This window comes from Corvus moneduloides, chromosome 6 (assembly GCF_009650955.1).
Source record: "Corvus moneduloides isolate bCorMon1 chromosome 6, bCorMon1.pri, whole genome shotgun sequence".
Lineage (NCBI taxonomy): Eukaryota > Metazoa > Chordata > Aves > Passeriformes > Corvidae > Corvus > Corvus moneduloides.
The window spans coordinates 20,729,645-20,753,642 of NC_045481.1; the positions used below are offsets into that span (position 1 = coordinate 20,729,645).

Genomic DNA, 23,998 nt, shown 5'->3' on the forward strand with positions numbered 1-23,998 from the left:
TTCATGCCTGTACATGCCATGAATGCGTTATCCAGATGTCCCAAGCTAGTTTGCCCATCAGGTGGAATAGCTGGAATGAGTTTCTGCTTGCCCCATAATTTTGGAACCATGCTTCTTTCTTCTCATGTAGGAATGTCCAATAAGACATCACAAATTGTTTGTATCAGGTCCTTAGTTTCTTTTCATGAGAAATCCAGAAAATTTCATCTAAAGAAACCACTACTGAGATGAAATCAATGCTGCAAATATAAATTTTTAAAATTTATTTGTGCAAATTATTATTTTATTCTTTTTGATAGTCTCTGCATCTCTGAAAACAATTTCTGATTTCAAAAATATATTTAAAATGTATTCAATATGTTAGAAAAAGCTTTCATTCAGTCATGAAAGGCCCTTTGGAAATCAGACTGCTGTGCTGCAGCACCTGCCTTGTGGAAGAAGAAAGCTAATGCTGACATTCAGTGTCCTGGCACTTCGTGTGGTGCTGTGTGATTGTCAGGTGTTGACAGGACATTAATTCTGATCACAACCTTCTCTTACTCATGGTTTGCTTACATGGCAACCAGTCAGGTGTGTATCCATTGCCATCCATTTCTCATGAACCATGAGTTTAACTGCCTGCAAGTTTGACACTGTCCGTGCCATAATTATGCCTCCCCTGATGGGGGAGAGTTTTTAAAGTCTGCCAGGAGTCCGAGAGACGAACGGGACCTTCAGCCTTCTTTGCTTTCAGATAGTTGTTTATTAAGTCTTATCAGAGAAATAGAGCTACCAACATGATCCAGACATAGCACAGAGCAGAGAATGCAGGAGAATGCCAAATTATCAAGATTACACAGTCTTTTACAGGTAAATCACCCAATGAAAACTTAAAACAAAAGATATTTTCACTTTTCCACCAATGTTCAATAAATCACTTTGTCACGTAGACAGGAACTGCGGAATTCTTTATCCAATCATCCCAAACTACTTCTACTGCAGAATATGGAGTAGTAGTAGAAGAAGAAGAAGGTCTGGAGAACAACAATCCTCAATTTTGAAGTTTTTTGCTTTTATCTATTTACTATATTAACAAACCCAAATCCTCTAAATTTTTCACCCTGTGACAATCTTACATAATATTCTAATTCACACCAGTGTAGATTCTAATTCTTCCCAGAGGGTAGGCAATTTTCTCCATGGACGAAGGTCAAAAACAGTGTTGTCCAAGGGGATAGAACCCTTCAAAACAGGCAAAGAAATATTCTCTGCACTCTGGGTTCCTACATCTCCCCCTCCTGTTTGAACCAAAACCACTTCCTTGACAGGTTGGTCTGTGGCTCATCTAGCACAGTGGAGTATACAAGGCACAAATACTAAAAGAATTACAACAACAGTTAAAACATACAAACCTATCTTCAAAATTTTTCTCCGTAAGGGTATAAGGTCAAACCAATTGAACAAATCGTTCAACAGTGATCCGCTTTCTTCTCCAAGTTTAGCTATTCCATCCTCTAATTGCCGTATACTTCCATGGATGGATTCCGAATGATCTGACAAATTCATACAGCACATACCTTCAAATTCTTCACATCCATGTCCATGCACTAATAGAAGATAATCAATTGCTGCTCTGTTTTGCAGAGTTGCTTGTCTCACACTCTGAACATCAGTTAACATATCGCTCAGTGCGAGACAGACAGCACGAGAGTTCTTACTTAGCCAACAGCCCAATTCATCCAATTGTCTTAAGGCTGCTCCTGCAGCAGCACCAGGTAAAAGAAGAGCTGCAGTAAGCCTTTGTCCAAAATTCCAAGCTGCAAATTTGTCATTACAATCACACTTATATTGCTCAACAAATCTTTTCTCCCTACGCTTATGTTCTTCTATCATTTCTGTGTTAAGCGTTAGCAAGGAAAGCTTCCCAAAACTGCATGGACTGCCCTTGACATTTGAGGGGATTGCAGGCCAAATTCTGTCCCCACAAATGAGAAACATCCCTTGTGGTAATTGTAATGGAGCCTGGTTGGATGGTGTGTTCATCTTTACTGTTGAATTGCACCAAGATGTTGCATTTCTATATATTTTGTAATTTGGAGTAACATCTGTTGCTTTGACTTTATTTTGTTTCAACCCTGGAGAACTGAATATTACACAAAACTCCATCTTTATTGAACCAAGAATTTCCAATTCCTGAGGTTCATAAGGAGCCTTGGGAAGGGATTTGGTCCCAACATCCCAACTTTCCATTGGATTCGAACCGAATTGTGAAAGTTTTGGATGAACATGTTTGGAAGGTAGCCATTTCTCTGCTGTCAACCAAACATGTTGAGAATGGATCCTTTGGTCTTCAGTGAGTGAGACAAATGGTGTCTAGGCCTGATGCATTGGCCAGAGTCTCCCAGACATTTTCTTTTGGTTGTTTCACTGGGAAAGCTGCATTGCTTAAGGCAATCAGTGAGATGATAAGGCACAAGTGTAATACCTGATTGAGCTTCATGTTCAACAGCTTTATCTCACAGGAATCTCTGATCTGCAACACAACTTGTACCACACTCTTACATACAAAATTTATACCATTAACTTTCCCGCACTTTTGCATAAGACTCGGTCCACAGTTCTTGCACAGAAAGATAACTGATGTCTGTGGCATCAACAACAGTATTGACACTGATTCATGTCTCCGTGCTCGCCTCCTTGACAAAGGTCAAAAACAGTGTTGTCCAGGGGGGTAGAACCCTTCAAAACAGGCAGAGAAATATTCTCTGCACTCTGGGTTCCTACACAAGTTCCTTGTCCTTTCTGCTCCCAGAGCTATTTTGACACAGGCAGAGGGTAGTTGCTTGCAAATACTACAGTGTCCTGCAAATTCAGTCTGTGTTTTGTGACAAATATTTATTTTTATTTTTTCTGTAGCTTTTCTCCCTTTTATACTTCCAATGTCTCCTACTTTATAAAGGAAGATTTGTAAGTTATTGTTCTGATAGAAGAAAAGGAGAACCTATTTATCATACTATCCCACTGTCCTCCCTTTCTCTACAATCGACTCATTTCTAACTCCTGCCCTTGCCAATAAAATTGTTGTAGTAGCCATGTGATGAACTTGCCAACTTAGATAATAAAAAAAAAGTTGGGAAAGGAATGTAACATGAACCTTTCAGGTTCCATTCAGAGCTCTGGGTGAATTAACCTTCCAGGCTTACCTTAATCTAACTCTGTGATTTTGTGAGTTGCTGCAAACAAGGAGGTCCCTTGCCTCTCTCTGAGCCCTGTCAGCTCCTTCTCCTCTCAGCAGTCTGTCTGAGCTGGAAGCTCCATCTCCTGTCTACTGTACCAGACAGTTTCTCGGGTCTTCTATTTCCTTAGCCAACTCCTGTTTCCAGAGGAAAGTGCTGTATTATGAACCTCCTTCAAGATACTACACATGATCTGATCACTCCCTTAAGGAGCCTAAGAGCAAAAAGTACCCATCAGAAGAAGCTTTTGGATATTTTGGCTCTTTTTTTTCAATCAGATCAATTTTCCTGTATGATTCAATAGATAGGTACACTACTTCTTGCTCCAGCAAGTTGTACAGGACAGGAGCAGAAGCTGGAAGGTAAGGAAGAGCAAGGTTAATTAGACAGACTCACTAGTGGATATAAAAGGAGCTGAAGAACCAAGATGTTTTCTGGAATGATCCTTCAACTGTTGAGAAGTTCCAGAGGAGTAACAAGTACAAGCAAAACTGAGGTTTTGAGTATCTAGAGATTATGTGTTTTGTGTGGCTTTTTTATTTTGTTAAATGCTGTTTAATAAAGTGAATTTAATTATTTCGTAGCTATTAACAAGTAAATACCCTGATTACTTTAGTAATCAATTATGTAGTCTGACATTTCAAGAGAATTAATATGATTTATCTTTAAATAAGATGATTTACTTTAATCTTGAGTATAGCTTAGTTGTTACCTACAAGATTTGGCTCTGTATTATTTATAGAGGAAGGTATATGGTTTTTTGAGAAAAAATCTGCATTGTATTCTCAGATGAGGCTACAATGGAAAGTGTATTTATTTCTTGTAAAGAGATCAGGATGCATTTTGTAGGTGCACACTGCTACTATGCCATGCTTGGGATTTTATTGGGTTTCTGTAAACTACATACAGTTCTTTGTGAGCATAGGCTGCAAATCATATTCCTCTGCCTTACTAGTACTAGTCTGACATAAAAGACTGCAAAATTTAGTTTGGAATCAACCACATCCTGAAGTTATTCCAGTGAACATATGCATTCTATATCCTTTGATCAATAAAACAGCTTGTTGCTTTCAGTAGAGAACCCAGAAGTGAGGTTACCATTTTCTTAGAATACTTGGACCAGAGTTTTCTGGACACAGTTCAACTTTTTGTTACAATGTCCATAAATCTAGGTTGATCCCAGTAATGCTGTAAGTACTCAGCAAAACTGTTATTTAATATGAATTTTCTGTTCAGCATGAACATTTATGCGTTTTGTAGTAACTCATTTTTATGTTCGTGAAAGTAAGGTTTTGAATACCAGTAAAACAAATTTCTGTCTGCATCCATTCAGCAATGTAAAAGCTATTAGATTATTATCCTGTAGTAGCAGGCTCAAATTTGCATCAGTTTTTTGGTTTATCATCCAATTCAAAACAAGAATTGAAAGGATAACAATACTAAATGCATTTTGCAGAGAGATTATGTGACTAACTGACACCATCCATTTTTAGGTGCTTGCTCTCCCTCTCTGTGTTTCTTTCAGTGTGCCTTCCCTCAATAAATAAGTCTTGCTGTTGGCTCTTGAGATTATTTCATGATTTTCATGCTTTCCTTGTATAATTGTTGAGGAAATATTGTTTCAAAGGGTTAATACTTTCTTTTCCCCTTTCTTTGATTCTTTAGTGTCTTGCCAAAAGTACCATTACATCAAAGGCCTTCTGGTCCTCCTGGAACACAGACATTCTTTGATCTTATAAAAATGACCAGGAGAGGAGGAGCAGTTTGAGATCCTCTGTCCTGCCTGCCTCGCCCTTTCCTTTCCTTTCATCGGTGAGCCAGTGTGTCACTTCCCTTCATTGGGCTTCCCGGAGTCCTTCCTCTACTCGTTACCACCAAGTAACTTCTGCTTCCTGAGGGTGCTGGCAGCCTGCTGTTTCTTTTCTCCTGATGCTCAGCTTTCTCTTCCCTTCTTCCTTGATGTTGTCTTCTCATCCTATGTATCTATTGCTCTTGTTTAATACCCAGCTACTTGTCCATCCTCTGCCCCCTACTATTTGGGTTTTCACTTGTTCTTTGAGGTATTTTTGTAATACAATCATCTTTAGCTTTCTAGCCCTCAGAGTGAAAAAGCATTTCCTGTGTTCAGACGGAACCTCCCATGTTTCAGTTTGTGCCCACTGCTTGTCACTGGGCAGCACTGAAAAGAGCCTGGCTCCCTCTTCTTTATACTCTCCCTTCAGAGAGTATTGTACACAATGATGAGACCTCCCAGAGCCTTCTTTTCTCCACATTAAACAATCCCAGCTTTCTCAGCCTTTCCTCACAAGAGAGATGCTCCAGTCCCTTAAAAAATTTGTTGCCCTTTTCTGGACTGACTCTTGTATGTCTCTCTTGTACTGGAGAACCCAGAACTGGATGCAGCACTCCAAATGTGGGCTGATGAGAGGAGAGGGATCACCTCACTTGACTTGCTGGCAATGTTCCTGGTGCAACCCCTACATTCTCTATCTAAGCTCCTTTCAAAATTATGAAAATGCATTCCACATGTTGCAAATATTGAACATTTTTGCCAAAGTTTAATAAACCAAAATCCTTCAGTTTTTAATTAGAGAAAATAAAAATCTCAGGAAAAATCCTTATTGCAAAAGACTGAAGTTACCTAAAGTTATTTATCTCAGTTGAACTAGGAGTAGTAATATACAGTGTTCTCACTTTTTTTTTAACGTAGTAGATATATGTATGTAAATGTAATTTTAAAGAGAGATCCTATGAGTTCCATCCACAGGATTCTCTTGAGAAATCAGAAAATCATAGAATCATTAAGGTTGGAAAAGACCTCTGAAATCATCATGTCCAACCTTTGACTGAACACCACCTTGTCAACTAAACCATAGCATCAAGTGCCACATCCAGTTGTTTCTTGCACACTTCCAGGGATGGTGACTCCACCCCCTCCCTGGGCACCCTGTTCCAATGCCTAAAAACCCTTTCAGTGAAGAAATTCTTGCTAATGTCCAACTTGAACCTTCCCTGGAGCAGCTTGAGACCATTTATTCTTCTCCTGACATTGGTTGCCAGGGAAAAGAGACCAACCCCCACCTGGCTACAACCTCCTTTCAGTCAGTTGTAGAGAGTGATAAGGTCCTCCCTGAGTCTCCTTTTCTCCATGATAAACGACTCCAGCTCCCTCAGTTACTTTTTATATGAATTATGTTGGCCTTTCATCTGTAGAATATGTATCTGAGTTCTTCCACAGAATGTAGCTTGATAAGACATAGATAGATGCTTTATTTTTCTTGGTTTGTTTCATATATCACAAAATAAGTTAAATTTTGTTTGACAGCAGACTGTTGACTAGATGTTTACAGTGTGCCGCTACATCCTTCATTTTAGCTTCATTTAGCTATAAATGCTTTATATTTGATCTAATTATAACCATAAGACCACAGGCATCAATACCATAGATTTTTTTTCTCTCATTATTGTGCAGCTTTTTATTAAAATAGGGAAATCCATAAGGAAGACTCGTAATTTTTTTTCTACTCTGACACTGATTTGCTGTGAATCCTTGTTTAAATCACTTCTCTTTGCACTTCAGTTTTTCTCACCTGAAAAACGGAACGATATTTCTTCTTTCCCATGAAGGCTGAAAATTGAATTTTTGTAATGCTTTCTGGAAGGCTTGATGAAATACTGTTAGCATACAAAACTTTAACATAAATTACATGTAAGGATTTTTAGCCTGCAATGCTCCATAATGTTGAAGATGAGCAACAAGGAAGTCTTTACATCTTTTAAGAATGTGTTCCCACTAACGTTGCTTTACTTTACACACTCTGCCTCTTGTGTTATATTTGTTTTAATTTCCGGGAATTATATCTGGATGTCTCTGATCAAAATTTAAGCAAAAAATAAAGAATAGATTCTCAAAAACTAGTCCTATTGACCCCCAGAGTACCTGGAGCACTGACTGTGGATTCACAGAAAGCTGGCTTGCCAAAAGACAACAGTTTCCTCCATGTTTCCAGCTGCTAGTATGCATCAAACAACTACAAATTCATAGAATACTTTTCTAATATTTTCCCATGTAAACAATTCCCCTAGTTAGCACAGGGATGTCATGTGCTCATGAATGAGAGGAAAGACAGTCCATGTCATTGCAAACAGGAAAGGAAGCATCCATTAAGTTCCCTTAATTAAAATGTGGTCTACCCCATGCGAAACATCTGGAATCTAAATTAAATGTTCAAGTAGTTTGACATTGGCAATGCTTTGTTAGCAAAAGTCATTTGTTTTTCGTTAGTGTAGTTTTTGAACTACACTAAGGAAATATTTAAAAAATCTTACTTGTTAAAACTCATGAAACAATAATACAGAAAAACAAGCCAATTGAGCATGTAACTTGATATCATTTTGTAACTTTATCAAGTTACATGTGTTGCCTACCTTTGTATAGGTAATGACTTCTTTCTATGCTGAAATCAAACAATTGTGTAATTGGAGTCATGATACACGTGGAATACAAAGATACAAAGTACTTTTTTTTTGTTTTGTCCGAAAGTTCCCTCTCTATATATAATGTACTATTCACAGAACATCGCAGCTATCATGGAGTTTGCCTGGTATATAAAAGTCAGCAGAGCATCTCAGGCCTCTTAAGCAGGACCACTTCCGTAAAAGGAAAGTGTATGATGTATCAGTGGAGAGCTGGGGATTGAAGCTGGTTGTGCATAGTTTTACAGATTTTAACAGGGAAGGCAAAGGATACTTTTAAACATGCTGGGTGCATCCTATTCTTGCTATTTAGGTATTCAGTACACTAAGGTATTTTAAAAACAAGTCATTTTAGATCACCTCTGACATTATATCTTTCATTTCAATTGTGAGTAACTGCCTGCTGACATGCATTGCAGTCAGTTAAAATGACGTTGCATTTAATCCTTTTATGGTTATTCTTTGGGGATTAGCTAACTGGTACTTAAGCCAACTCTAATTAAAAAAAAATATCTGTGCAATGCAGATAGCCATTTGTTTTTACCTGCCTCAGAAAAGAAAGGAGTACTGTACTTGAAAGTCAATGAAGTTTGGTTTCTGGTTTATGTTTATGTGTTTTCAATATATTGACTATAAAGGCAAACTTTAGGAGTACTATATACAAACCTGCTCTGATTTATTTGCATTTAGCAGTGCAGCTTTCAGACTAAAAATAAAATATGTCGGATTTTGATTTAGATCTGTCCCTTGAGACAGTGTGAAACCATCTATTACCAAGAACACATCAGTATAGGAGGATTAACTGTTCACATGCAGTTTAAACATCAGTGTTTGTATTAGGTCATGGAAAATAAGTAATTTGTTTTGTTATTCTCTGTGAAAACATAGAACGCCCCTTTTTATTTGAAAATAAAGTAAATAGTCTTTATTTTAAAAACAGAAAGATTAGTAGCACTCAGTCTTTTGAGGTGAACTGCTGTTAAGTAAAATGCAATTAATACTGCCTCAGCCAGTACAGTGGGCGTTTCTTCCTCTTATCAGTACCGTCAGTGCACTGGGTCAGTACCTGCTATTGCTTGTTATACATAAGCAGACAGATGTGATTGCTGTCTTTAGGATTATTTGTAATGCATTATGGCATACAGCTTTCTGATTTCTGGGAAAAAAATTAACAGTACTTAATTGCCCTCTATATCAGGTGCTTCTAACATCCTTTTTCACATTTTATCTGTGTGTCTAAATCTATCTTTTTAATAGAATAGAGTGTAGTCATTAATGATACAAGTATGGCATTTGAACCATCTTGAGCTTGCTGTGCTTTTTGTTAATTACCAGACCAATTCTGTGGGCCAGCTAAAAGTCTTTTATCACCTTTCCCTCCCATTCTTCAGTGTATCCTTTTATTGCCACCTTCCTTATTGTATCTCCCCTAACAACAAACGTGGCTTTTTCTCTTTTTCTGTTTTTATTTGGACATCAGTACTGTTCTTTTCATCCATTTTATGGAAAAGGCAGACATTTCTGTCCCTGAAAATGTTAGCATGTGAGTTGTTATCCTGTTCAAGTCCCTCCACAAACTGCTCGGAAGACTGTGAGAATTTTAGAATATAAAAGGAACCATTCTGGTTGAGACCAAAGGTCAGTCTAGGCCAGCTATAGACATTGCAACAATGGCTGAAATAAAATGCTTGGGGAAGACTGTATGAACAGGACTGACATGTATTTTGTTTCCCACTCATTCCGAGTCCAGCCGTTCAAAGCTCAAAGGCTTCCAGACTTAGATGTAGTTTCTGTGAATTTGGAACCGTTCTATGGTCTTTCTCATTCACGAATTTGCCCAGTTTTCTGCTTAAAGCCATATGAAATTTTCTATCTTTATGTGACTTCTGATTTTATGCAAATTAGTCATTACTGCCCTCAGGCATCTTTCTTCCTGGCTGAAGAGTCCTGTTCTTTAGAGTATTGTATTTAATAATTTCTCACCTGGGAACACCACTCCATGGCTTTGAAAATTCTTGTTGAACTTCTCTGACCTTTCCCTATTTCCCTTCTGAAATAAAGATCCACATCTGCACTCAGCAGTCAAGATGCAACTGGATTAATAATCTGGGACAGTTATATTCTTTCTCTGGCTTTTTTATCCTTTCCTGATTATATTGAGTGTTGGTTTTGCTTTTCTGATTGATACTGAACACAGTGTTAGCAGCTTCTTGGTAATACATATCATTACCCCATGATCTGCTTCCTGACTAGTAATGGTTACCTTAGAACACATCATTTTGAGTGTGAAGTTATATTTAAACTTTAGGAATCTAAAATACCTTTCAGAAATCCAAGTAGACTATACCATTCTTTATCCACATGATTCTCAACAGAACCAAAAACCAAGGGCTGAGTAGGCATCTAACACAAAGGCTGGTCTTCTGCTTTCAGGATTATATTTAATAATGTAACTAATAAGGACTAGCAGAGACACAGCTAATTTATTTTTTTCCCCTACAAGAAGTGCATGAAATAGAGGGGATATATTTAGGAGACACTTTGGAAGAACAGACAATTAATGTCTTCCTTAAATCCACTTACAGACAGTGTTGACATGTGGTCTTGGCACTGAAACTAGAGAAAGAATTGAAAAATGGGATGGCTTAAGGCATGGGCTTACATCTAGGGCCTGAGTTCCTTTTTTGATGAGAACAGGTCACAAGTCATCTGTATTAAAACAGGGTGGGGAAGAAAGGAAAAATCTTCATAACTGAAAAAGAAATTGCTGTAAATTGGGTGTACAGTATAGCATGATGAGGAGCTACTCCACTAAGTCTGCCCTGTGTCCCAGAAAACTTTATTTCAACTCTATGTAACATCTCAGATTTAGATTTTTCTGCAGTTCATAAGTAAAATAGTTTATCAAAATGTGTTAGGTAATATATACTGTAAGCTTAAAATATTTATAGTGTAATTTGATGCTGGACCAAGAAGAGAGATTGAAGGGCATTGCAATTTCAGGGTTATTTCCTGTGAGGAGGCATTTTATTTCTAATGGGGTAAGGGAGTTGTTGGTGTTCAAAGTAAAAAGTTTTGCAGACTTGGTCTCCATCAAATCTGTGTCATACTAGAATGACTGCTGAATATTAGGATTTAGGATTTTTTTCATATATATTTTCAAGTTTGGATTCCTCAGGCTCTGTTGTTTCAGCTTAGAAATATACATATAGACCAATACCAGGGGCTACTTTGTGAAGAAGCAGCAAACATTACATCTAATCGTACGAAAGTGGTGTGGAAAATCTATGCTTTGCTGATCATACAGCCATTGTAAAAGAAGCACAAAATAGGAATGAATACTGCTTTACTGTGATAAAAGTGGAGTGGTTGATTCTTGTGAGAGGGAAACATTAGAGATTGATAGATACCTCTAGGCAATTTTACTTTCAAGTGAGGATGTACAGTAGCACTTGAAAAAATTAAAAGAAAGAAGCTATTTTATATCTATATAAATATTTCTACACTATCGTCTGTGAAAAACACTTTAAATGCAACATGTAGGCCTCTTACTTGATTACATCCAGAAATACGAAAAAGAATCCATTTTATACATTATTATTAACATATATAACTGCAGATTCCATAATAATTTTCTGGTAAAGAACCATATGTTACAGAAAATCCTTGTTAGGTGAATTTTGCAAGTAGAAAAAAATATATTGCAAACTAAGTTACACACTGAAATATAAGACTTCTAATAAAGATAATACCATAGATTGTAGTTTTGGTCCAAACATGGCTAAGTAAGTGTGAAAATCACTGAACTTCCTTTCTCATGCACCAGGTGAGAAACAAAAAAGTGCTGTTTTCTTGCTGGAAGAAAAATCCTTTATTAATTCTAAATCTGAGTTTTACAAAATTGATTTGCCCTTCTTTATTCACCGCAAGTCAGCACAAGTATGCACCTTTCTGTCCTTTCAGGTCTTGTCCATGGGCAGTGTTCAATGTTGCAATTAGGGACCTTTTTGTACTGAGCATCCTCAGGGCATCCCATTTCAGGAAGTGATATACCTATCTTTCAGGCATAATTCATATAGTTAGTCTTGTCTAATTCCTGTAAATTTTTATCAATCTAACTGAATTAATGTGTTAGTATTAAAGAAAAGCAAAACTACTCATTCTGGTTTGTGTTCTTACCTAAATGATCTCAACATTATTTTTCCTGTCTCATTTCTATTTACCTGTTCTTGCTAAGTGACTAACAAATCTTTCTTTTACTCTGTTTCACTTTGGACAATTCTTCCTGTACTTCTTAAAATCTAAAATATCCTTACATGCTGATCAGTCCTTTTACCCCATTTTGTAGGTCGTTTATTCTTCATATTGTTCTTAAAGCAACAATTCATCCAACCCTCTTGAATAATTCTTTCCCTGTGATAATGGAGCTGTTATTGTTCTAGCTCATTTGACTGCAGTGTATTCTTGTTCCCTTCTGCACAGTGTGAAGAATAGAAATTATTCAGAGAAAAAAGCACCAGATTGGGAATTCTCAACCATTTCTTTCCTACTGCATTTTGCATTCCTGCTGCAGAATGTAACAGTGGGATGAGAGCCTTGTTTCATCTAGCCTACAATCTAAGGGTAAAAGTTTATTCCTAGAAAATTGGAGATATTGTTTGAAACTTTAGTCTCACAAGGAAAAAAAACCCAACCAAATACCCAGAAAACTGATTTAACCATATGCTTGTTCTATAGAAATATGTCCTGATATTGTCAGCATATTAACTGTCAGTACAAATCTTTCCTAACTACAGAAAATAGAGAAATATTTCTGTACACATAATATTTTTGCACACATGTAACTGCAGAAACAGAAGAATGAGTTTCACATCCTCTGCCTAATTTAGTTTATCGGTAGTGAATACTGACTACAAGTTCAATCCTGTTAGCTGCAAATGAATTCCATTGTTTATAAAATTTGACCTTTGTTTGTTACGGATATTTCTTAAAACCTCAAAAACTGAATGTTTGGAACTAACAACAAGGCAGACCTCATTGCTTTTAAATGGATGGTGTGTCTTCATTTAGGTTACCCTGTTCAGTTCTGATTCTCCACTCCTCACTCCTAGTCTCCATCTTTTTGAAGTTGATTGCACTTGTGCTGAGAGGCTCCCATTAATTTTTCTTACCCTCTTGTGACTGAAACTTTTAGTCTCTTCAGGTCATAAGTCTGGGATCTAAATGGAATGTTTTTCAGAATGTTGGTCAGGTTGAGACTTTCCAGGACTAGCAACAGAGCTTTTGCAGTTAAGGGCAAGTTAACTCGGTTTGCATAGGCTTTACAACATAACATATATTTGATTTCAGGATTGATGAATTTTATTTGTTTTACAGATTTTGTTTTGAAGTACCAGGGCAGTAATATGGTTAATGAAGCCCATTGTTGGTAGATTGAATACCAGACTAGCAGAGCCTTATCCAAAGAAGTGTGATTTTTGGAATTGTGGAGGAAATACTGACTGTTGTTCAGAAAGTACAAACAGTACTGGTTTTACTTGCTCTTCAGCAAATAATAGAAGGGCAGTCTTTGAGACACTGCAGAGGCATCTGGCCTATGGGACATGACTGTTCTTTGTGCATGACCAACTAACTTCATCTACACACAAAACCAAAACCATGATATTTGTTTTTTTCAGTTCTTTGCAGCTTGCAACAGACTACATTTTTTGTGTGATGGGTGTGAATGTGAAATCTTATTGTTGAGTCCAACCCTAACTCTCCCTGGAGTGGTAATTCATTTTTCAGTAGTACACACTACTATGTCTAATCTAAAAATGGAAATTTGATTGTTCTATATTTAGCTCAGTGCTCATTGCATATATTTTTATTTTTTAAAAAAATAAACCATAGAATCACAGAATAAGCTGAGTTGGAAGGTACCCACAAGGATCATTGAGTCTTACTCCTGGTCCTGCACAGCAACATCCCCAAGAGTCATACCATGTGCCCAAGAGCATTGTCCAAACTCTTCTTGAACTGTGGCAGGCTTGGTGCTGTGATCACTTCCCTGGGGAGCCTGTTCCAGTGCCCAACCACCCTCTCGGTGAAGAACCCTTCCCTAATATCCAACCTTAACCTCCCTGACACAATTTCAGGCCATTCCCTCAGGTCCTGTCACTGGTCATCAGAGAGAAGAGATCAGTGCCCCTCCCCTTCTCTTCCCCTCATGAGGAAGTTGTAGCCTGCAATGTGGTCTCCACTCAGGCTCCTCCAGGTTGAACAGACCAAGTGACCTGAGTCACTCCTCATACAGCTTCCCCTCAAGGCCCTTCACCATCTTCATTGCCCTCCTCTGGATGCTCTCTAATGTATTTCTTATTTATAGTGTGGTGACCAAAACTGCTCACAGGACTCAAGGGGGTCATAAAAGGAGATCGGGTTTGATAATAACAGGACTTTCCTGTCATGATACCAGGATGGCTGTGACCAATGACTGTGTTGTCTTTCAGGTGTTTTTTAATACTTCCCAGCATAATCTTCTCCATAACTTTACCAGGCACTAAAGTGAAACCGACAGTCCTGTAATTCCTGGGGTCCTCCTTCTTCCCCTTCTTTAAAATTGTGACAAGGTTTGCCAGCTTCCAGTAAGCTGGAACCTCTCCAGATTCCCAAGACCACTCAAAAAACATCAAGAGAGGTTTTGTGATGACATCAGCTGGCTCTTTGAGAAGTCTTGCATGAGTCCCTTCAGGCCCCATAGATTTGTAGGAATCCAGCTGGAGCAGCAAATCCCACACAAGTTCAGGGTCGACTGGGAGTTGATCATTCTCACAGTCATGGTCCTCCTGCTCAGGGCACTGTGATCCCCTTGGTCCATCATCCATGTTCAAGACAGAGGCAAAGAATGCATTTAATGCATTTGCCTTGTCTCTGTCCCTGTTTGTGAGGTCACCATCCTCATCCTGTAAGGGACTGAGCGTTTTTCTATACTGCCTATTGCCATTAATATATATGAAAAAAACTCTTTTTATTGTCCTCTACATTTCTGGCCAGCTTCAACTCCAATAGAGCTTTGGCCACATGAATTTTCTCCCTACAGTGACAAGCAGCATCTCTGTAGTCTTCCCATGTCAGTAATGTCCCCTATTCTAGCCCCTGGAGACAGCAGACTTCCCTGTGAGCTGGGTCCAGTCTGCATATCGGGCCCTCCATTCACCTTAGAAGGGTGTTCCCTATTACAACTACCCTTCATTTTCCTGTTAACAGAGGAGGTCTTGGTGCAGAGTACAGGTGGTGTTGTTTTAGGAGGCCTCACTATCCCAGAAAGACCTTCACCTGCCTCATCAGTTGTCTGGCCTTCTAGTTCCAGAGCCTCACATGTATTGTAGAAGGTGCCAGTCCTACCTGTCAAATTCTGAGAAGGTGGAGGAACCTTCCTCCTAGTACATGCCGTATCCTGCTTCCAGCCTTCATCTTTAACAGATCCTTGGCTAGCAGTCATTTGTCTAATTACCCTGCAGGGTTCTGAGTCCATCTGCTTCTCCTCCAATGGAGGTTCATGGCTCCTGAGATTCTTGAGACTATGAGACTCTGAAAATAATCAGTCTCTCTCTTGCTTGTTTGTTCAAACACTACGTAGCCTATTCATTTCCTCCCGTAGTTCCTTCACCTGGTGACCAGCTCCTCAAGCACAGCTCACCTTCTTCAAAAAAACTATCAGCTCCAGCCTCGTGAAGAGGCATCAGGCACTCCTGGCAGCCTCTGACCTGGAGAGCTCCATCTCCCATCAGCAGGTCTGCCTGGCTGGAGCCTTTGACATGGCTGCTTCAGTGAGTCCCACAGCTACATGGGATTGAGCTTTAGGGCATGGCAACACCATAACTGAGGAAGCTTAAACTAGTACACTAATAAGACTGGGGTTTTTAATGTGTGAGATGGCTGAAAAAATGGAGTAATTTTTAATGTTTGAACTTGTGTTCTGTTTCTTCAGAGTACTCGAGTAGCTTTAGACCACCTGGAGTCTGTGCCTGAGAAACTGAGCCTGTTAGAAGATTGCAAAGATACTGGAGTGAGACAGATTTCATTTGACTCTCTCAGTACTTCTAAAATATTTTGGTTAATTAATATTCTCTATGAATGTAAAGATAAGTTGTTTAATAAGGCATTTACAGTTATGTATGTTCGTATTATATAGACAGAAACATACTGCAATTTACTTTCATGTCTATTTTTTCAGGTTTTCAGATTTTTTTCAGGTTATAAATTTAGTTCTAATTATTAACACTGCTCCATAATGTAAGCAAACACTGATAACTGGGTGTAACTGGTCATATGTTAATTACTGTCTCAGAATATTTTTATTGAGTGATATTACATGTTAAAAAATGAAAATTTTATAATTAAATAAATTATGCCAGTAGTTTCAATATTTAACTTAATGAGTGAAGATAGATGATCTTTACAACTTTTTGTTTTGTCTTGACATAATGACAGTACTTGTCACTTATTTCCTTAGAACCACTATCCAATCAAGGTGTGTTTGGATACAGTAGGACACACTGACAGTAGTGGTAAGATACTGTCAAGAGTGATAAACCTCAGATTAGATTTTCAGTGGCTAAGTGGCTAAATGCCTGTACCATAGTTACTTTACATATATGAAATGGGTGGTTTAATAAAAAAGAATTTGGAACTTCCTTACACAGTATAAATTTTAAGTCAGTATTAAACCACAGATCAACAAATACGTAATGATTTGCATTTTATTTGCTATGTAAAATTTCTCAATCTGTGGTAGTCATAAACATTTCAAAACATACTTGTTTGGAGCATTGTTTATTGTGTTCCTGCACAAGGTCATCAGTTAATAATTGTACACCATTTTATTGCTGTCATCATCAACAGATTTGGTAGTGCAAATACTGGTTAAAAAGTTTGGGTTTTTTATGAAAAATATTGTTGAGATGTATAGCTTTAATTTCACATTCCAGGTATCCCCAGAAGAGCTTTTTTGCTCTGACAGAGGTCTGTGTTTACCTTCTGTTTCTGCTAAAGGAAAAATTTTGCTCTCAGCAGGCAAAGCAAAGGCTTGAATGTGGGATATCTTCAATCTCATTCACACTTGCCCTCTCTCGCTTAACACTGCTCTGAAATTACGGTGTCATTTTCTGGTTTGCTCTAGTTATAACTTAGCCAATATTTGTGAGAGTGGAATGCAAAGTCTTTGGTTTAAATTGGGCTCTGTCTTTCTCCATCATGCTTAGTTTTTTAAAGATGGTTTTCTGAAGATGAGTCCCTTTCAACACAGTGTTTTGTTTAAGAAATAATTTATTATGCAAGAGAGCTAAGCTTTATGCCTTAACTTTGAGAAGGATGTCAGTTTGGAGCTTCATTACTGTTTCTATTTGCAAATAACATACTGGATTTTTTGTACAATAGCATATTTTACTCTCAAGTGGTATGCATGAATGAAGTATTTCAAAGCTGTTCATTGTTCTCCAATGCTAGCAAGTTCTTCCCTCAATGTTTTTATTGGGAGGGAGAACGAAAGAGGAAGTAAGTTTTGATAAACTTCTCAGGTTGTGTAGGAGGTTTGTTAATTCAAGCAAATCATTAGCTAGTTCAGTGAGTAGCATTATGTTTTCTTATTAAAAATACTGTTTTGTCCATATCCTTAGAACCTTTTTTTCTTCAAGTGCTTGTTTCTGCAGTGCTGTAATTAATATTTCACATTACAGAATTTCTTTGTTAGAAGGTATGATATTGCTGAAGTTCAGAAAGGGTTACAAGAAATCATTCACCAGTTAAGGATAAGGCCATTTCCATTTTAATCTACATTTGTTTTAACATTATTTTTCTGTACAGAACATTATGCTTTTACATGGCCCCTGTAGTTCAGCCTCTGAAAGTTAGTACTTAATTCATTCTTGCTGTGGTGAAAGTCCTTGACGAAACCTGTGTTTACAATAGTCAGAGTTTCTAACTACTTTTCATGTTATTAAATCATCTAAATCTTTCAATGCATTTCTAGGAGACCTATTGCCGAAGGGAGATGATTGAGGAAAGATATATGAAGTATAAAGATATAGTAACTTCCTTACAGCAACAGCTGGAAGATTCAAAGCAAAGAGTCGGCCAAGTCAAGGTATTTGTGTGTACTCCACTTTTGTGTCCCAGTTACTTTCAATCAGCAACATAACCGTACCTTATTAACTCCTAGTACAAACACAGACTAAAATCCCGCATGAATGTTTCTGTTTCATATAGCTGCCATGGCTGATGGCATGGCAGGTATATTGACATGGCATGAAATTTGATGAATTAGGGGTTGCGTTCATTGTAAGTGCCATGGATAGTTTCCAAAAATCTTTCAAATTTTACAGAAAGGTGTCTTACTGTGTCTTACTACTCTGAAATGTTTACCTGCTTTGTCGAATTGCTGTCTACAGCAATTTTTAAATTGTTTTGTTCAATTTTCTCTTATCCTTTCAAGTAAAAGATATAGAAACCTGTTTCCTCTATATAAAGGTTGACTAATTTATAAATCACATGTAGTAATTTTTCAGTAGTTGATATTTGCGTTCTTTACAAATGATTCTGTATGATGTCTCTTTCATACATAAATGAAATCCAGGCAAACAGAAGGGAAGTGATTTGCTAAAGGTCACTCACTGGACTCATAGCAGTGCTAAGCATGAATAACTAACTCCTTGCAATACCGATCCAGTGCTCTTGTTTAGAAACTTGGCTTGTAATGAGTTCAACTTTCCAATTGTTAACATGCTTTCTTTCCCTTATTAGCTTGTTCATTGTTATATCACTGTCATTGTGGTAGTGGCTTGCTTCAGCAGAACTACAGTTTCTTATGGAAGTGATTGAAATAAGTGATTAGACCTGAAGAATCATACTAGTATTTCTGCTATGTATCTCAATCAAATCAGTTTCTTTGGCAGTTTATCATACCTGTGTCTCTAAGCAATTGAGCTCAAATCAAGGATCACATACTCTATCAAAAAGATGTTTGTGTTCCCCAACTCATCTGTAGCCATCTTCCTTCTGCAAAATGAGGACATACTTACCAGTATGTCTTTTAAAAAGTGGAAAAGGTAAAAAAAATACAGAATATTTTAGCTTACTAAGTTGCTGTTATAAGAAGGTATTAAGTTACTTGAAAAAGCCATCTTGCTCTTCTGTAAGAAAGAATTGAAAGGATGAAACAGGCGCATTCAGTCTGTTGCTGATGATAATCTTCAGTTTCTTGAATTTCTCCTCCCTCCACACAAGCGTTACTAAATTAGTAGCTATTGAAATTTGGACAACATTGAAAGGCTAAGTGGAATGCAATCAGCTGACGGTAGAACATAACACTGCACTAAGCTGACTGAACTTACTGAGCTTGTGTGACTTGAACTCAATAATCAGAATCCAGTACAAAGCTAATTCCAAAACAATTCTCTTTCTTTAGACAACCGAGAGCATTTAATGGCTTCCATTTAGTCAGGCCTAATTGGGTTTTTGCATGACATACAGTACTCATTGCTGTCACGGCTGTTGCAAATAGAACAGAATGTTCAAAACCAAGTAACAGACGGGTGCTAATCTGATTTCAGTGATCAGGCTAGCTTAGACTAAAAAAAATCATTTTAATGCTTGCCTTTCTTACCCTCCTTTGGAACTAACTCAAATGCATTGGTTTTTAGTTTTTTTCATTTTTATTGTCAGTTGGGAGTCTCTAAAATTGATTGCTGGAAGAGTGTAGGTTTGAGGACATCAAAGTTGATTCTTTCTGATATTTTTGGTTCATGCTCTGTACATAGTGCCCCTGCCATACAAAATAGATATTTGATAGGTGATAAGAAAATGCATGGTTGTTACAAAATTTTTTACATCAATCGTTGTAGATAAAATTACTTGTGGAATTAATCTTTCTCTTCTGTTATGTTTATCTTTCTAGCCTTTCTTATAATACACTTGTTTCAGCTTGCTTGCCAACACTGATCTCAGACAGCCATTATCTAATCTTGTGTCCCAGCCTTTTTTCATTTCAAGGAGGAAAAATTAAACCAAAGTTGAATGTTCCCCTAAAAGAGGTTTTTTCTTCCTTTCTTATGATTTCTTTTGTCTCCACTCAATCTTCTTACTCTTCTGTAGTCTTATCAGATGGCTTTAAAATACCTGTTGCTCAGAAGCCCAGAAAAATTGTAATTTCTATTTGTATGTGTTAAAATGGAAGATTTCCAGTAATAATAGTAAGCCAGTGGCTGGTAGAATACCATCAGGTACAACAAACTTGATTTTTCAACGAAGAAAGGGCCAAATTATAGTAGGTAAAGGTTAAATTGGGGGGAAAACCCCATAAATATAACATAGTAAAAAAGAATACCAACAGAAGCAAAATCGAAAAAGAAAGACAGAGGAAAACTAGAGATAAATACTATGATGCAGAGATAAAAATATTTTAGGAGTTTCACTGTCACAGACAATCGACCATCTTCTCAAACACAACATACAGATGTAATTGTCAATGAAGCGCATTCTATAAATAAAAATTTCTGTAAAGAGAGAGCCATTTTGTATTGCAGTTACTGGTAGAAGCACCTTTCTTGTTTAAAAGCTCTTCTTCTAAAGCATTTCTGGAAGTAGAATGGAAAGACAAACTTTTTTTATTCTTTAAAAGTTGTTCTTGTGCTATGAACACTTTAGGTATTAAGTCTCTCATCAGCACATAAGGGGATTAATATGTATAATTCCCATTAGTCTTAATAGGAGTAAATCGTTCTTCAGTGATGGAACAAAAGCTCATTGTATCTCTAAATTAATGTAGAATTTTATTTTGTTTTCTGTTTAGTTTTCAAATCTTAGTATCAGCATGAATGATAAATTGCAAGATGTTTTAAGAAAATTCCCTGAGGCTGTTTATGATAAGAATTCAGCGGTAAACTCGTGTGTTTTATGAACTGATGCATTTGTTCATTATTACCTCTTCTCATTTCAAGAAATTGAGTAATTTGGATACCAAGACAAGCTTTTTATCTTATTTTGGATGGTATTGTAACTGGGGTCTACTTGCTGCAGAGCTAATAGAGATTTTTCAGGGGTTTTTGTTTAAAAGACCTTTTAAAATTTATCTTCTCTTTTTAGCTTATAGACCAAATGACTTTCCTCACCAAGAAGCTATGCTGTATGGATTTAGCCATGAATAGTAACATTATACTTCAGACTTTATTTCGTGGTTTAACAAAAAAATTCAAAAGCACCTTTAGGTATTTTGATATGAGAAATCAGTGAACTTCAAGTTTCCTAAGTGGCAGGGAAAATAGATCTAATATTTGTTACTACTTGTATAACTTCAGTGAATTAATATGAACCATTCATTGATGAGGAAGTCATCATTCGCTGATGTCTGCCCTGCTGATATGACATGTCCTGAACTGTGGACGTGATGTGAACAGGAAAGAGCATTTTTACAACTTACTGTAGTGGCAAAGACTTGCAATGCTGCCAGTACTTTTCTCAAGGCAAAGCAGTTTTTTGCAGACCTTCTATAGGGATGAAATGGGGATAAAAATCATAAGCAAATTAATTTGAACCTAACTGCAATACTGAGAATTCAGAAAATTCAAATCAGTCGTTTCCAGCATGTGTGAAATCACAGCATGTGCCTATATGTGTGCTACTGTATGCTTTTTGTTAAAATTTACAGCTGCTTGATAGTGACAGATAAAATTATTTTTATTTGGCTCCTATAGGATGTGAAAAGGGATGCTGAAATTTCTGATATAGAAGCAGCTGCTCACTCTTCTAGTTGGCAAACTCAAAACAGCTTTCTGTGCAGCTCACTGCTCTCCAATTCAGGTTGTAAGTATTATATCACAGAAAAAATCTACAGGTAACGTACTCTTTTCTTCTAAAAAATTTTTCTACTTGAAAGAGTTTTCTACTCTTCAGAAAAGAAGTGCTAGAACCATCTTAAGTATCCTTCTGTGTGTTAATTTTAGATACTGGATGGATGTCTTTGCCTAGGAAGTACTTCATTACATCCCATGGATAGTCGTTTGGGTTTTTTTGACTGAGACATACAATATATTCTATTTGTCACCCAAACCTATGCCAAAGAAAAGGGCTGCCCTTGAGTTCTGAATCTCTGCATAATGAGTCATACCTGTGTAAGCTGTGTATCTTCTGAGGGACCAAGAGAGATGTAGCATTTTCGCAGTGAAAGTTGAATTCGCTAATTCTACTTCAATTGTGTTTTTTTAACTGGTTTCTCTACCCCCTTGTGTGTATACAACTTGTGTTGTTCATGCAAAGTCATGGGATCTCTGATACAGCTGGGAAATGCTCAATAAAACATAGGACGTATTAGTTCTTACCAGGTACATAAGCACATCTTTGCATGAGTGTCAAAAAGGTTTTTAAGGGGGTTTTTTTTGAGCACATCAGTACATGGATACTAAAATACTTTTCTTCAGAAGGGTGTCATCTTCTGTTTCTTTTCAATATAACCAGTTTGTGTACTGGGAACCTATTCAGAAAGTTGCATTCTATTGTAATGGTAAGTCCTATTTCAGGCTTCATTACACTTTGAAAGCATTGCATCTTAGAATGAATGCTGTGGTACATTACTGCTCACCAGTAAGTCCTGAGCTGTTCTGATGAGGTTAAAGATAATTGGTTTCTCTTCCTTTCAGAATCTATGGGTTATGGTTAATATCTTTTTGCAGAGCATACTGAGTAACAATAGTAGGAATAAAGCACAGGAGCAAATATCTCCGTATCATCTGTACTTTAGGAACACTTTACCTTGACTCACAGTTGATTTTTCCATTTTCCCAAACCTCATCCCTGTCAAAGTCTTGCAAATCAAAGTACAGCTGAGCCTGTTATGGGTATAGAAAAGGAGTAACCCATGCCTCACAGCATGTTCAGATAGATGGCCTCCAGCAGTCCCTTCCAATCTCAAGAATTCCAAAAGTGATTCACTGCAAAAATTTACTGAAATTTAAAAAGGCAGCATAAATATTCCTAAAATACTACAATGTCTTTACGCTGCTTAACCCAAATTAAACAAGGTAGGACTTGGTTACTTTAATACTTTTTAATAAATTTTAGGCAGTTTTAAGAGAAATAGGATCCATGTGATCTGAATACCAATCTGATGAAACAATTCTGCATATTTATTCTCTGATTCAACTGTTTTTTACCAGCACTAAGTACTAAACTTCCTGGAGACAAAAAAATAAATGATTAACAAAAGACAGTAGTGATTCAATTCACTGCTTAGTGCTTATGGCACTAAGATATGTGGATTACTCCATAGCCTTTGGTTTGTGACTGATTGTCACTTTATGCTGAAACTGATTTCCACCAGTTAAATGCGTATTTTGAAGTTGTTGATATAGATCTTGAGGACAGTGAAAATTCTGCAGTGGTATTAGCATTAAGGAGATTTTCCAGTGAGTGGCAAATGAAAAGTCAGCTACTTCAGTCATGATAGTCACATAAACACCATGAACTTTTAATTTCAGTAATGATATTAATTAATTATCATTTGAGACTTTGACAGAGAAGTATAATTTGACATCTTAGCTCCCAAACCTACTGTAGCTTTTAATAAATCTTCCTGTACATGTTGTCATCTGTTTTCTGTGATTAATTGTCTCCTTACTTCTTCAGAAATAGAAGAATGGATTTTTTTTTTCTTTCATTTACCTTTTGGAGCCGTTTGCAAGCCTTTGTGATTTATGTTTCCCCATTCCATCTCTCTTCAATTCATGAAACCTTACAGACTATTATAGAGTCAATAACTAGTACTAGAATCTTCCTTCCCAATGTGGGTCTCCTGTGACTTGTAGAGAGCACGAGGAAGGGGAGCAGACTCATTTGATATAATTTAACTTATCTGTGAGGGTGATGTGGGATTTCAGTTAAAATGGGTTGAAGAAAGAAGGACAAATAGATAAGGGAACAAAAATCTGTTTCCATATATATGTATTTACTAAAAAGTTGCCAATGCAGCAAGCAGTTAAAAGGAAAGTAATTAACATCAACATCTCTTTTGTTACTGGTATAATTTCTGCAATTATAACAGCTTTTCCATTACAAACATATTTTAAAATATGTTGAGGGAATGTGCTTTTATTTCTATACCCATTTTCTTAGAAATGAAGACGTTTAAATGAGAAAATAATTTATTCAAGGAAACATTTACTAGACGTGGTTTGCAGTCTATATTATTATCAGACCAAAACGGTTGGTCCAAAAAGTCACTACTAGTTGTTACCTAAAGAATAATCCTCAGAAACTGTTTTTAATGGCCACTGTAT

At 37.0% G+C, this 23,998-nt stretch overlaps 1 protein-coding gene across 4 annotated transcripts in view; it reads left to right on the top strand.

The window, feature by feature from the left end:
• CEP128 (centrosomal protein 128) overlaps positions 1-23,998 on the top strand; it is a 115,590-nt gene that overhangs the window by 81,084 nt on the left and 10,508 nt on the right. For all 4 annotated transcript variants that reach the window (XM_032112431.1, XM_032112432.1, XM_032112434.1 and 1 more), the window contains 3 exons: positions 15,664-15,741; positions 17,704-17,817; positions 21,422-21,530. In XM_032112431.1, coding sequence (XP_031968322.1) covers positions 15,664-15,741; positions 17,704-17,817; positions 21,422-21,530 — 301 coding nt within the window. The remainder of the gene's footprint in view (positions 1-15,663; positions 15,742-17,703; positions 17,818-21,421; positions 21,531-23,998) is intronic.